Genomic DNA, 16530 nt, shown 5'->3' on the forward strand with positions numbered 1-16530 from the left:
ATTTTTCTTTCAGCTTTTTTGATAAGACCTAAAGAGTTAAGTAAAAACTTTCTTATTAGAGAAAATAACATAAATTCAACAAGTAAAGCTCAACATTCTCTAAGAAAAGGAAAATAAAAACTAGGAACCCCTACCAAACTTAAAATTATTACCTATTTGTATAGTGATAGAAGTATAAAGTAACAAGCATGGTAAATTGGAAAAGGCATCAGAATAGGCCACTGGATGACTAAGTGTTATTTGGCATCCCTGGGTCTGTTTCTTCATCTGTAAAGAGAGGAGAGTGGAATTAGTATCTTTAAGTTCCCTTCTACCTCTAATTAAGTTTGTACCTAGCCTCCATTCTAAGAAAAACCTAAATAAAAAATATATGAGAGATAATCTGCTTGATCCTAGGGATACAAGGAATCAAACAACACACTATATGTGAAGGACAGCTTAGTATAGTGGTTAAGAGCTTAGATTTGGGAAATTAGACTTTCAGTGTTTGAATTTCAGCTCCATAACTTAATACCTGTTTAATCTTGGACCTCTCTTTGACTCAGTGTCATTTAAATTAGAAATCTCCCCCATAGGGTTGTTCTGATGATTAAATGAGCTAATATTTATAAAGCTCTTGAAACAGTGCCTGGTACATAGTAAATTGTATGTTAAGTAAAATTATTTCATCTATTAACACTTAAGTAAAGAACAAATCCACATTTATTTCCTCTAACATCTTCCTAGAAATGAATTTTGGCTTTAAAAAATCCAGCCAGTTTATTTGTCAAGTAGAGGATTGGGGTGGGTCGGAATTAGTAGAGAGTGACAGTCAAGTGGAGGACAGAACAATTGCAAATATGTGTGTATCAGAAGTGAGAGAAAGGTTGGTTAGATTGTTATTGCAGAGAAGCTTAAGCTTCTCTTGTTTCTACTCTGGTTTCCACAGAGAGATTCAGGAATTTCTTGTTCATCTTAACTATCTGGAAAGCTGTGGTCTGCCTGCCCGCAGCTGTAAAATGATACAAGCTAAAACATGTAGTCCTTCTCTTTCTTTTTCACAAATCCCTTCCCTGTAACAGAAACTGGGAAAGAGATCCTAGTTTGTTAACCTAAGTCTACATCAAATAGGATGGTAATAAACAATACTTTCCTTTTTTTTTCTTTTAAGATTTTATTTATTTATTTGACAGAGAGGGAACACAAGCATGGGGGTGGGAGAGGGAGAAGCAGACTCCCCACTGAGCAGAACAGGGAGCCCGACTTCCCTGGGATCACGACCTGAGCCAAAGGCAGATGCTTAACAACTGAGCCACCCAGGTGCCCCTAAACAATAGTTTCCTGGGCTCCTGGGTGGCTCAGTCATTAAGTGTCTGCCTTCAGCTCAGGTCGTGATCCCAGGGTCCTGGGCGTTGGGCTCCCTGCTTGGCGGGAAGCCTCCTTCTCCCTCTCCCACTCCCCCTGCTTGTGTTCCCTCTCTCGCTGTGTCTCTCTCTGTCAAATAAAAAACAAAAACAAAAAACAATACTTTCCTTATTGTGGTTTTTAATTAAAAATACACTTAAAATTATAATTAATATTTACTTGATGAGTTCTGTTGCTAAATTGATACTTTGTGACTTCAGAGTTTGAAAGAAACAGTAAGATGACAGCAAATATGAGTAGGTCAAAAGGATAGATTGAGCTGAAAATGTTTTAGTTCACATGTTTATCTTAATGTGTACATTAAATGACTGCATATGGGTCAGTTTTTGTTTTTGTTTTACCTTTTTGGACCCATATATTACTATACACCACACTAGCCTACCGGTGTGGAAAGTACTATGAAGGAAAACATGCTATTATGAATAAGTTTTTTGTTTTGTTTTGCTTTTAGTATACAAAATATAGTTCATAATGTGCTATTGTAGGAAATGGTTTTTATTTCTATACAATTTGGTTACTTTGTTTTTAGAAAATATATAGTTTTAAAAGCTTAAGCTACAGAATCCTTACCTAACAATGTTTATTCTAAAACAAGCATTGGACAGCCATCAAAAAAAAAAAAAAAATGAAATCTTGCCATTTGCAACGACTTGGCTGGAACTAGAGGGTATTATGCTAAGCGAAATAAGTCAATCAGAGAAAGACAAGTATATGATCTCACTGATATGAGGAATTTGAGAAGCAAGACACAGGATCATAGGGGAAGGGAGGGGAAAAATGAAATAAGACAAAACCAGAGAGGGAGACAAACCATAAGAGACTCTTAATCTCAGGAAACAAACTGAGGGTTGCTGGAGTGGAGGGAGGTGGGAGGGATGGGTGATGGACACTGTGGATGGTAAGTACTATGATGAGCGCTGTGAGTTGTGTAAGACTGATGAATCACAGACCTGTACCCCTGAAACAAATAATACATTACATGTTAATAAAGAAATAAAGATCTTACACTTGTTAAAAAAATAAATCAGTAGACTTTGAGTAAAAAATAAATAAATAAATAAAATAAAACAAGCATTGGAAATTCCCTAAGTTTACTCAAAAGGATTTTCAGATTGCAATTTATTGTGATGGATTCCAGAGATGCTCTTAGAACTAAAGGTTAAGGTGGCCCAGGTTTGAGGCCAGGCCTTTGACCCCAAGGTTATCATGAATGTGGTAAGGTAAGACTGATATCCTTCCGAGGCTGAAGGCTTATGTTTACTTCGTTTAGCAAGTATTTATTGACTGCCTACTAGATGTAGACACTGTTGTAGTCACTGATAATACAGCAGTGAACAAAACAGATTGAAGTTTCTGCCCCCATGGAACTTACATTCTTGAGGAAAGAGACAATAATTAAAATAAATACTAGTATTTTTACATATGTACATATATATTACATATATACATATATTACATATAGAGAATATGATAATATTTACTATATACTAATGCATAAATATATCCCATGTCAAAGATAAGGTCTGTAACTTCCATTAATGTTTTATAGCTTTCAATGTACCAGTCTTTTACTTACTTGGTTAAATTTATTACTAGGTATTTTATCCTTTTGGATGCTATCACAAATCGAATTTTCTTAAATTCCTTTTCAGATTGTTCAGTGCTGGTGTATAGAACAGAACTGATTTGTGTGTGTTGGTCTTGTGCCCTGCAACTTTGCTGAATTCATTTATTAACTCTAGTAGTTTTTGGTGGATTCTTTTGTGATTTTCTTTTTCTTTTTCTTTTTTTTTACAATCATGTTATCTGTAAGTAGAGATAGTTTTACTTTGTCCTTTTCAATTTAGATGTCTTTTATTTCTTTTTCTTGCCTAACTGTTCTGCCTAGAACGTATAATACAGTGTTAGCAGCAGTGAGAGGTAGATGTCTTTCTCATCTTGAAGAGATCTACATCTCATCTCACCTTTCAGTCTGTCACCATTAAGTATGTTATCTTTAGGTAGTTTATAAATGCCCTTTATCATGTTGAAGAAGTTCCCTTCTTTCCTAGTTTTTTGAGTGCTTTTATTATGAAGGATGATCATGGGTATTTTTTTCTTAATTCTATTAGTGTGATGTATTACACTGATTTTTCTTTGTGGAACCAAAGAAACCAAATTTATCCCCTTTGCATTTCGGGGATAAATCCCACACCATACATATTGGTGTATAATACTTTTAGTGAGCTGTTGGATTTGGTTTGCTAATATTCTGTAGAAGATTTTTGCACCTGTATTTACAAGGGATATTTGTCTGTAGTTTTCTTGTGATGTTTTTGTCTGGTTTTGATAGCAGGGTAATAATGGCCTCATGAATGAGTTAGGAAGTATTCCCTAAGGTTGATATTAAAATTTTTAAAAATGTTTGGTAAAATTCACCAGTGAAACCATCTGGACTTCAGGGACCCAGGCTGATGGAAGTTTGCCTGTATTGTGATACATTATCAGCCTGTGGCTTCCAGGGTTGCATCTATAAGGAAGAGAGAGATCATAGTATGATTGAAAGAGGCATAAGTCCTTTTCCTCAGCTCATTGGCTAAACTAGTCACATAGTCCCAATCTAACTGCAAGTGAACCTGAAAATGTAGAGGAGCATAAGGAATATCTGATGAACATTACTGTTTCAACACCTGTTCTCTTTGTATTTCTCCATAGTACTTTAACACATTTGAACACATAGTACTTAACACATCTTACGTAATTTATATATCTTTAAATATCATATAATTTGCATATTGTATCTTCACTATTTAGTGCCTTCCCCCAGCTAGAGTGTAAGCTTATTCTCCTAGAAAACCAATTTCTTGCCCACAAGCCTTTGTTCATGGTGTTCCTGCTGTTTACAGTGCCTTTTATCTTTTTTGCCCTGTACTCCTTTTTTCTAAAGATTAAATCCTACTCATCTCTCAGGACAACTTGGATCTTACTTAATCTGGGTGACTTTGTTAACATCTTTAAGTTAAGTGCCCATCCCTTAGAATCCCTCAGAATTTTTAGTATACTCTCATAGCACTTACCTCATTATATAGTTATATGTCTGTCTGCCCCATTAACCAAATTCCTCATGCATGTGGAAGAATGGCTGGAGAAATAGGTAGAGCCTAGAAAAGAAACTATGAGGATCTGAATAAGGACAGTTTAAGGAGAGTGGAAAAGAGCTGATAGAATCAAGAAAATTTAGAAGGTGAAATAAGCAAGACATGATTATCGGTTGAATATGAGGGATAAGGAAGGAATCAAGAATAATTCATGTTTCTCATTTAGATTATTATGTGGATTATGAGGTTTCCAAATGAAATAGGGAATATGAGAGGAGGAACAAGTTTGGGTGGTAGGATGATGACATTGGTTTGAAGTATAGCGGGTTTAATTAACTCCATAGAGACATATGTGCAGTAGAAGGTGCAGGTGCAGGCCTTGGCCGTATAGTTTTTTTTTTTCTTTTTTTAAATCTTTTTTTTAAGATTTTATTTATTTATTTGAGAGAAAGATTTCATTTATTAGAGAGAGAGAGAGAGCATGACAGGGGAGAGGGTCAGAGGGAGAAGCAGACTCCCCGCTGAGCAGGGAGTCTGATGTGGGACTCGATCCCGGGACTCCGGGATCATGACCTGAGCTGAAGGCAGTCACTTAACCAACTGAGCCACCCAGGTGCCCCTGGCCATATAGTTCTTAACACAAGGAAATGGATAGGTCTTCAGCATGTGAAGTAGTAGTTAAAAAATAAGAAAAGCTGAGACTACCAAGAACTGCTAAGGGCAGAATCCTTATTTATTGATGTCAGTGTTTAAGGAACAAGAAGAGGAAGATAAGCTCTTGTGTGGGAAACACAGAAAAAAAAAAAAGATGGTGAAAGAGGAAACAGAATGTGATACTGTGGAAATCAAGGGTATTTAGACTCTCAGGAAAGTGGTAGCTATGTCAAATATAGTAGAAAAGTCAAATCAAAACAACTATGTACTAAATCTTTACCATTCTTCTTACAGCCTTACTAAATCCCTTCTTTCAACCCCACTTCTTATTGAACCACATTGATTTCTTATTGAGTTGAACCACCTTGGCTTCAATTTCACGGAGAAATTTGAAGTTATAGGGCATAAACTGCTCAACTGTGTCCCCTTCCTTCTTCCTTTACAAACTTGCCACTGTGTCCATCCATCATTTCCACTTTCCTTCTACTATAAGGAGATTCAAAGCCAAGTCTTAACACTAATGCCTTTGATACCAAGAGTTGTCTACATTTTATGTTTTCTCCCTTTTTATGACTTTCTGATCCCAGTATCCCCCCACAATTATTCTCAAAAAGGTTACCATTTGAAATTTTAGTGGAGGGGCAGAAGTGGAAAACCAGTTACAGGGTGATGAATATTGAATACAAGATGGGGCAGTACCAACAGAAACTACAAATAGCAGTCACTGATGGAACGGAGAGGGAGATACTGCTCAGTCTTCCTCCCCAGGGAAGCAGAGACACTTACATGGATCAGATTCAAGCACAATCTCAGAGGTATTTCATTTTGGAGCTCCATGAAAAATATGTCCTGTTTTTCTTCTGCAGCATGCCAGTGATTAAGTCTTTACTATAGAAACGAAAATGAGCCAGGTCTCACAATGAAGAGTGTAGAAACCCCAGATTTCATTCATTTGTTCAGTCATGCAAAAGTTTTTGTTTAGTTTAGTTTTGTTTTTTTGAGGGAGAGAGTGAGCACAAACGGGGGGCGGGGCAGAGAAGGTGGGGAGGGAGAGAGAGAATCTTAAGCAGGGCTCGATCTCACAACCCTGAAATTGTGACTTGAGCCGAAATCAAAAGTCAGACATTTAACCGACTGAGTCACCCAGGCACCCCTGCAAAAGTATTTCTTGAATGTCTGCTATGTGCCATGCTTAGGTTTAGGTGCTAGGAATACAGGGGGGAGTAAAAACACAGTTCTTGTTTTTGTGGAGTTTTATGGTATAGTAATTTGTTTTTTATTTCCTTGTTTAAATTTAGCCTAACTTATTTAACTAATTTTACTTTTTTTCCCCTTTAGTATCCTCTTATATATGGATTGATTCTTATTCCCTGCTGGTGTTCTCTAGTTTGCCTAAGTAGAATTTACATGGGAATGCACTCCATTCTGGTAAGGAAAACATTGTGTTCATAGTGCTTTGTTTTTTTCTGAAATTGACAGGCAATTTTATAGTTTTTAATCATTTTCAAACTTACAGGAAACCTGAGAAAATAATTATTATAAATCTTCATTTTGCAAAAATATATGTGTGTGTATAATATATATATTAATATATAATATATATGTATATTAACATGATGTTTTGTGAACATTTAACTTAATAATCATGTATTTTGTGGAAACAGTTCCCAGCAATCACAAATAACCAAATATTATGCTCAGGATAAGGTTTCTCCCTCCTTCCAGTCTCAGTTTGATTTTCCTTCTCATTCTCTTCTCTGCCTCTTGAAGTGAAAACTAACAATACAGAAATCAGGGAAAGCTCTAATCAGTGAACACCCGGTGACTAGAAACTACATGAACTTAAATCACTTATATTGACATATTAAATTCTAGTTTTCTTCTTTTTCCCAACAGTATTTTTGTGCTTACATCAGTTATTTTATTTTGAGAATGCTATTCAATTTAAAAAAAGCAGCAAGATACCTGTCTCTTTAGCCACGCCTACTCACCTCCCTTCCTCCTCTTCCCGTTGGCATTTAATTCTAGCTTGCATCATCTCTTCACCCGATTACTGTAATAGCTTCATTTGTAGCCCTACTTCCAGTCTGACATCACTCCATACAGTGTTTAGTCTCCTGTTGTAGTTTACTTACAAAACACAAATACGATGCCATACTGAATGACTTATGTTCACTCAAATGTGAATGGTGTTTTCTTATCTCCATACCTTTAGGAATGCTGTAACTTCTGCTTGGAATACCCTTTTCTCTTTCTTTGTCTAGCTAACTATCTTATCCATTCTTTAAGAGTCACAAAAACGTTCTTATCTCCTAAAAGCCTTATAACATTCCCCATCTTTCCTTTCTCTTGACTGGTTAGGTGACCTTTCGCCCAGAGCATCTTGAGCATAATTCTGGCACAGCACTTAGGCTGAACTGCAATTGCTTTTTTTTTTTTAACGTCACCCCCACTAGACAATAAGCAACATAAGAAGAGTAACTGTGTTTTCTCTCTGTCCCTTGCATCTAGTGTGGTGTCTCTTAGTACAGTCTTTGAATGTATTATGTATTTTGTAGATAAAGGATCAGAAAAAAAGTAAATATGAACTAACTCATGGAATCCAAAAATTTATAACCGGTTACAAATTTTTCTTGTCCTTTTAGAATTTTCTACTCATAAAAATATTTACTTAACTTGTTTCATAGCTGTAGAAATACTGGGTTTCTATTTTTTACTTAGATTGCTTACCTTCAGAAGCTGCCCCTTTACTAGTAAATTTCCAGAAGTCACAAATACTATTTTAATAAGCAAATTATTCATGTTCAACTTTTTATAATTATTTGTATTAATATGAATTGTGAATTTACATATAATTCTGACTAATCTCTACTAATTTTATAATGAAACCAAGTATCATATTTTTAGGTCAGATCTAATATTTGTCAAGAGAAAATGTTATCCAGTTCTGTGCCTTGTTAGTTATTTCCTTCCAATCCCAAAAGTTAGTAATATTATTCCTAAAAAACTACCAAATGGTTATGCATCTTTGAATGATAAAAAATGGATCCCTGATATTTCTTGAAGGAAAAGATATTAGATTATATTACCCCTAGGTTCATTATCATAATAAAAAGAGTAATAAGAATCTGATTATATTGAATATATAACCTAAAAGATGTGTTCTTTAAAAAACAGATGTTTAGTGGATTGGTCAAATATTCAAGCTGAGTTCCATTCAGTTTTTACATACTGGATGTCTATTTTTAAATCAGCTGATGTAAAAACAATATTGATGTATTATTTTTTAGATCATGCATCTGATAACCCTAGTCCTTTATTCAAAAACCTTCTTGTCCCATAGAATGTTTCATCAGTTTTATTCAGACTAGCTACTGAATTTTATTATGTGTAGTAGTAACAAATTTTTGTTTTCCTTTTAAAAGTAAAATCATGGGTAACTTGCAAACATGTAAATTATGCCCTGTGTTATGACCACAATTTTTCCTAATCAATAATACATTGATCATAGTTGATGTATGAAATTATACCTATAATGAACACCCCCTTTTTTTACATTATGGATCTAATGTATTCCCACAATTTTTGCTTTTTCCTATATTTTAATGTTTCAGTAAATTACCTGTGTTTTGAACTATTTTCTTAGCCATAATTTGTATCTTACTATTTATTGTGAAATTAGTATGGAACTATAGGTAGGCAGTGTGTGCCCTACAAGTTGCCAGTAGGTGCTTAGATACCATATTATCTAAGTGGATGTCTTCATTAACATAAGAGAGTTCTGATAATGTGTTCTAAATAATTTATAATGTACACTTCATTCACTATTTGCCATAAGCTTTGTTATTGTTACAACACAAAGAGCAACAGCCTAGTTTATTTTCAACATCTACCTACCTTCATAAATTGATTTTCTTAATTCCATGAAAAGTATAGAGGAGTTACTACATCTGTTTTTTCTTTATTTATTATTAAAACCTATCTCTCAGAATTTAAATTCATAAAAACGCAGGCCATTTTAAGTTACTAGACTGGGTACTTGTCAAACTTCTATTTTGTTTCTACATTAGTAAAATTATGAATGTGTTGTAAATCCATTTACCCAAAATTGTACTGAAAGTTTATATGTCTATATGTGGAAAGTCTTTTTAAAAAGATGAGATTATAAAGTAGTACATACCCCTCAAACCCACTTTCGTAACAAGAAATAAACCAAACCAACCAAACACCCCAAAAAACGAGAAACATCTTTTTTTTTTAAATATTTTATTTATTTATTTGACAGAGAGAGACACAGCGAGAGAGGGAACACAAGCAGGGGGAATGGGAGAGGGAGAAGCAGGCTTCCCGCCAAGCAGGGAGCCCGATGCAGGGCTCGATCCCAGGACCCTGGGATCACGACCTGAGCCGAAGGCAGACGCTTAACGATTGAGCCACCCAGGCACCCCAAGAATTCTTAAAAGTGATCAAATGTAGGGGGCGCCTGGCTGGTTCAGTCAGAGGAGTGTGTGACTCTTGATCTTGGGGTTGTGAGCTTAAACCCCACATTGGGTGTAGAGATTACTTAAATAAATGAATAAATAAAAACTTAAGTAATAATAGAAAAAAGTGATCAAATGTAAAAAGGTCTCAAGTCATTTAATTGATTTTTTTTTTCATTTTTTAAGGTACTGTAAAAAATATTTTATAGGAATGAACATGTACGCCTATCTATGGTCTGAAAAATCTATAATTAAAAAAATTAGCTAACTTCAGAGCTATTAACCCTTCCTTTCACTTAACCTTACGTATTATATATGGTTTTATGTAAAAAACTCATTGTCATTTATTTAAAACTTCTAAGTTGGTACACATTCTATGTGAGAATTACAAGGCTCAGAACACTTCCACATTAGCATATTCTGAAAATTTTGAATCAGTCATGAAATTTAATAAGAAATAAAGCAGCAGCTTTTATCCTGGTAGCCAAAATCCTGTTATTTCACAAGACCTGTGCCTTTGATTATAAGGCAGGGAAGAAAGGGTAAGAGAGCAACCAAAGGAACATGACCTCATAAAAGTGTAATTATTTGGCAATTAGTGATTTGAAATATGAAGAATAAAGGTTTGACAGTCACATAATTTGACAGCTCCATATCCAAAAGCATGGTCAGAATTTGGGGCACTTCTGGAATCTCTGAGTAACTGCAGTAAAATTCAATTAATAAGAATTCTTAGGTAACTTTTAGTTGTATCAGTGAATTTTCATGGAAGACCTCATGTTCAAAAAAATGTTGAAAATTTAGATTTTCACTCCAATATTTAATTCCTAATGCTGAGAATATTTTTTTTTCAACAAATGTATTGAGCACCTTCAATTTATGAGATTAAATACCTAGCTCTATGACAGTAGTCCAGTTTTCTTTGTTTAAAAACTGGTAATTAAGGTAACCATAAATTTTTATCAAATTTGGATTCCTTGAAAGGGGACAAAAGACACTTTTAATATTCTGGGGACAAAAGAGCAAAATAAGATTGGTGAGACATATCAGGGTGTTTGTGAGGATCAAATATGACACTAAAAATAAAGTATTACAACAGTATCTTCAGTATAGAAAATATTATTCCCTGAAAATGTCTTTAGCCTAAGTTAAAAAAAAATTAGTTTCATCTATTTATTGAAATAAGTTGAAAGAAGTTTCATCTATTTCTCTTACAGAGTTCTTATCAAGCAAGATCATATAATCAATATGATGAGTCTAAAGAATTACTCTGTCTCAGTTTAACTAACCAAATATTGCCTGCTTCCTGTGTGCCAGCCATTGGGTATATATGTATAAATAAGATAAAATCTTTGCCTTTGAGAAATCACTAAACATGTAATATGTAATATAAATATGTAATATAGTGATTCTCAACTGCGGCTGCAAAATGGAATCACTGGGGAGCTTTTAAAAAAAAAAAAAAATTGATGCTACTCCCACTTCAATTCACTCAAAATCTCTGAGGATTAGCCCAGGCATCAATATTTGTAAAGTTCCTGAGCGATTTTTAAAGGGCACAGGAGTTGTGAACCTTTGGTTTTCTGGTAAAAATAGAAAGCAAAGAAATGTGGTAACTGTTGTAGCAGGTTTGTAGGAGATGCCATGGAGGTAAAGAGGAGGAAATTCCTTATTATGGAGTAGGAAGAGAAAGTTTATGGAGGCGATAGATGCCTGAGCAGAATCTCAAAGGGTATGATGTAATGGTTTGCCTAAAATATAGAAGGAAAGGTAATTCCGGGATGACAGAAAATAGTCTATAAATTCATTATGGGATCTGGCATGAAGCATTATTTTTACTTTTAAGGTTTTTTTATTTTTAAGTAATCTCTGTACCCAACATGGGGCTCGAACTCAAAACCCTGAGATGAAGAGTCACATGCTCCACTGAAGCATTAGGCTAGACAGAAGCCAGATGTGAAATGCTCTATATGTCCTTCTAAGGAGTTTGAATACACAAGGGATATTTATTTATTTATTTATTTTAAGATTTTATTTATTTGAGAGAGAGAATGAGATAGAGCATGAGAGGGAGGAGGGTTAGAGGGAGAAGCAGACTCCCCGCTGAGCAGGGAGCCCGATGCGGGACTCGATCCTGGGACTCCAGGATCATGACCTGAGCCGAAGGCAGTCGCCCAACCAACTGAGCCACCCAGGTGCCCACAAGTGATATTTATTGTCTTAGTTCATACTTTCATAAACATTTTGCTAAGTGATTATATCTTTCTTTCGCCTACTATAAAAGCACTTATATAAAGAGAACACAATTCCTTTTAAATAATCTCCTTTCATATTTTAGCATCGGAAAATATCCACGAAAACTTATTCTATATAGAAATAAATTTTAAAAATGCTTTCCTAATGATAGTTGTAATTGTTGAAAAAAAGAGTAAAGATATTCACTTTCAAGTGATTTAGTAGATTTTGTTAGAATAGATAAATTCCTGTAAAGGATTCATTTATTCATTCCTCCAGTAAATATTTGAGTGTTTACAACGTGCTAAGCTTCCTAGGAAGGTGGTGGTAAAAAGGATAATTTCCTCAAAATTTTTAGCTGCATATGCAGTTCTTACTCTCTTTAGTAATTGTCTCTATTTTTAGCTATTCTTATTTTCATAATATTCTGATTTAGAATTTTATATTGTTTAGAACAATGCATTGTGCAGTTGACTTTGCTGATCCATGATAAAGTTTTTATAGAACTGCTGCACAGTGAGTACAATGGCAGGAATTTGGGAGTAAGTGTAAAAGGCAAACTTCAAAACTTCAAAACTTTTGAATAATATACCTTTATGGATCTTGTGGCAGGAAGGCTTTCTTAAAAAAGAAATAATGATAAATATGACATTAAAATTTGGAACTTCTGTTCATCAAAAGATGCCATAAAGAAAATGAAAAGGCAGGCCACAAAATCCAAAAAAAGATGCTTACAGAACATATTATTGATAAAAGATTTTATATAAAGGATTTATAGACCATCTGAAAAAAATCATGTAAATCAGCAAGAAAAGAGAAAATCTAAAAGAACAGCTGCAAAAAGACACAAATATACATTACACAGAAAAGGAATAACCCATAAACTTATGAAAAGATAATAATCAGGAAAATCTAATTAAACATCAAGAAATACCAACAACTGATGGGATGTAAATTTTTATAAACATTTTGGAAATTTTTTTATTGTCTTATAAAATTGAACATGCATTTATCCTATGATTCTGCCAATCTGTTCCTAGGAAACTTGCAGACCCATACCAGGCAACACTGAAACCAAGAACGTAGTAGCACTGTTTATAGTATCCCTGGTTGGCTTAAGAACAGATACCAATTAAGAAAGCACTTGAGCTCAAGAGCTCAACCATAACCAATAAACTAATCCAAAATCTGTAAACCACTTAAATGACCATCAGTGGGAAAATGGATAAACTGTATAATCACACAGCTGTCGGTTAAGGCTTCGGGTCAACAGTAGGCTATCAGTTAAGGTTTGGGGGAGTCAAAGTGAATTTTCCACTGTGAATTTATGTGAATTTTTCACTGTGTTGGGGGTTGGTACTCCTTATCCTCACGTTGTTTAAGGGTCAGCTGTTAGTCTTTTTTTTTCCCCCAGAAATCAAAACTACACAATTTAGGCATAGTTTATTGTTGGGGATTTAAATACAAATTTTTATATAGTATATATGTAGTTAATTTATAAGAAGGTAGAATTATGAAAACAGTACTTTCATTATTATTGTCAAATTGATCTTTTTATTATCACTAAAAGTCTTATTACTTATATGGTCAGTAAAGTTTACTTTGAAAATGTGACATTTTAAAAATTTATTAACATTTCAAATGTGAAATATATATTTTTAAATGTCAAAAACAGTATTATACTAAACAACTCTTCTCTTTTCCCAGGATATTATTGCTGGATTCCTATATACCATTTTAATCTTAGCTATCTTCTATCCATTTGTGGACCTGATTGACAACTTCAATCAAACTCACAAATATGCTCCATTAATCATCATCGGGCTTCACTTAGCTTTGGGGATCTTTTCTTTCACTCTTGACACCTGGAGTACATCCCGAGGAGACACAGCTGAGATTCTAGGAAGTGGTGCTGGAATTGCGTGTGGATCTCATGTTACCTATAATCTGGGTCTAATATTAGATCCTTCTCTGGATATTCTACCATTAGCTAGGCCCCCCATTACTGTGACTCTGTGTGGAAAAGCCATATTGCGGATTCTCATCGGGATGGTATTTGTACTAATAGTCAGAGATATAATGAAAAAGATCACGATACCCTTAGCCTGTAAAATCTTTAATATACCATGTGATGATGTTCGAAAAGCAAGACAACACATGGAAGTTGAACTTCCTTATCGGTATATTACCTATGGAATGGTTGGTTTCTCTATCACATTTTTGATTCCTTACATATTTTTCTTTATTGGTATCTCTTGATGGAGAAATACTGTTTGTAAGAAAGGAGGGTATCAGTTACCAATATCTAAAAATATATTCTAGTTAAAAGCCAAATCAGAGTTAGGCTTTTGCAGAAATTTAACTTAAATAATTATTTAAGTAAAGTTGTAAGAGTCAGTGCATTTTATCATTGCACATCCAGATATTGTTTTAGGTGAGCTGAGCTATTTTAACAGGCAGAAAATGATAAGTATCCATTTAGAATGTTCATGTAATGTTTGGAGAGTTTTATGCTGTTATGAATTGGAGTTATATGTAATATATATTAAGATACATAATATACAATTATGTATCTAATATGTGTTATATGTGAAATAATATACCTAAGTTATTTTAAACTGTGGGGCTGTATTATAAAATCAATAATAATATGCAAACAGTGTACCTGTATATCTGGACTTAATATAGGCACATTGTTATTAACAGATATATTTAACATTTATTTACTATGGGAGCCATTTCCTAATTGAATTGCATAATTACTAGGCCAGAATTCATATGCCACCACATAATGATTTACTGCCTCTTTTTACACTGCCATCACCTTTCATGTTACCCATGATGTTGAACATGGGAGGCATTTTTAATGGACCAAATTTTCAGAAATTCAGAAAAAAAAAGTTTTTTTATTCCTTTTTTTTTTTAAGTTCTTTACACTGTGTTGAATGTACTTTATTTGCAGTTGTTCTGGACATCAATTTAATAATTCAGGTACTGAATTTTATTGCTTGCTAATTGTGCCTTTCTGTTGCTGAATTAAGAAATGCCATGTATACTGTGATATAAAAAGAAGATGCTAACTTTATCTTAAGTTACATATAATCAGGCAAATATTTTTAAAATACATGTCAAACTAACAGGGCTAGAAGTAAGCCACCCTCAATTCTTTAGCCTTTGTTTGGAAAGAAATGTGGAATGGGCTAAACTTTCTCACTAATTTATTGGGAAGCTGAATGGATAAATATTTCCATTTTTGTAGGTATTTTTCTGTGCATTGTAAGTTATAGGAACAAGATATATTTTTTGTACATTGTCTTGATTGTTTATACTGCAGGTAGATATTTCCAATGAATGGAAATGTAATTGAAATTTATAGATGGGACAATGCACATGCTTCATTTGTAAACAAACCGTTTTTCTAAATTATTTGGAAAGGATTGGATTTAGCAGTGTTAACTTTTAATACCCATTTATTAGCTACTTAAGGTAAATTATAAAATCGAAAAGTATCAGTATTTCAGATCCTATTATTTTTTCAATTTTTATTATTTTCACAGTGGAAAATTTGGGTATTGTATTAAACTATTCTTTATTCTTCGGTCTGTGCCTTTATATTTTGAAGTGTAATTGTAGTTAGGTTAACATTAAGTTTATTTGTAGTAAGTTTTTCATAAAGAAGAGAATTAACTTTCCATATAAATGAGCATCAGGTATGGAATTACTGACTTTAGTGCAATATCTGTCTGATTATCCAGAATTATCACTTAAGATGTTTCTATTTTGGACAGCATAACTATTTAAGCTCATATTTTTATAATTCTGATTGAGAATTTAGGGACATGGTACTTTTTACCAACACTGAATCTGATAATTTTAAATAAAGCAACTAAATTTGGAACCTTTACCTATTAGTAGGAAACGAAGGCACTTAGGAACATATCGGTACGTTGGAAAATGTGCAAAGAACTTTTCTCTCAAAATGTGTTTAATGAATTTTAGGAACTATTTCCCATAATTTGGGTCTATGCTATCTTATTAATTTTTATATCTAGCTTAAAAGGTATTTGAAAATATTCCATTTCTTTGTGGTTTATTACTTTCTGTCCTATAATAGTTCCATGCTAAGTGTATTTTAAAATAAAAGCCAAATTCAGAATTGAAGGGTGTTTTGTTTGCCTTCTATGCATTTGTCTCTGTATTATCTGATAGAGATTTATAAAAATGCCTAGGATTTTCATGCTAGCAGGCTTTTCCTCTGAAGCATTTTATTCAAAATCAAAGTGCTGTTTTCAGAAAGAGAAGACACTGAAAAAATTCTTTAGGGTTCCAGCTGACTTTGAGCTTCAATTATGATCATTCTGACACTGTACTTTTATTAATGAAAAGTTTCATAATATTTCTTTAAGAAACTTATGAATAGGGGTTCCTGAATGGCTCAGACAGTTAAGCATCCAACTCTTGGTTTTGGCTCAGGTCATCATCTCAGGGTCATGAGATCCAGCCCCACCATTAGACTCATGCTCAGCAGGAGTCTGCTTGAGATTCTGTCCCTCTCCCGCTCCCTCCCCTCACTCATGCTTGCTCACTCTCTAAAATAAATACATAAACAAAATCTTTTTTTTTAAAGAAACTTACGAATAAAATATGTTTCAGCAAACTCTGTGGCCAATAGTATTATA

At 33.8% G+C, this 16530-nt stretch overlaps 1 protein-coding gene across 1 annotated transcript in view; it reads left to right on the top strand.

The window, feature by feature from the left end:
• The window catches only part of SGPP1 (sphingosine-1-phosphate phosphatase 1), a 32430-nt gene extending 16418 nt beyond the window's left edge, over positions 1-16012 (top strand). The window contains exons 2-3 of the mRNA XM_028100702.2: positions 6474-6563; positions 13559-16012. Coding sequence (XP_027956503.2) covers positions 6474-6563; positions 13559-14110 — 642 coding nt within the window. The 3' untranslated portion in view covers positions 14111-16012. The remainder of the gene's footprint in view (positions 1-6473; positions 6564-13558) is intronic.
• Positions 16013-16530: the final 518 nt, after the last annotated feature.

Source organism: Eumetopias jubatus, unplaced genomic scaffold, assembly GCF_037043125.1.
Source record: "Eumetopias jubatus isolate StellerSeaLion01/CBP00866 unplaced genomic scaffold, mEumJub1_p1.0 scaffold_7, whole genome shotgun sequence".
Classification (NCBI taxonomy): domain Eukaryota; kingdom Metazoa; phylum Chordata; class Mammalia; order Carnivora; family Otariidae; genus Eumetopias; species Eumetopias jubatus.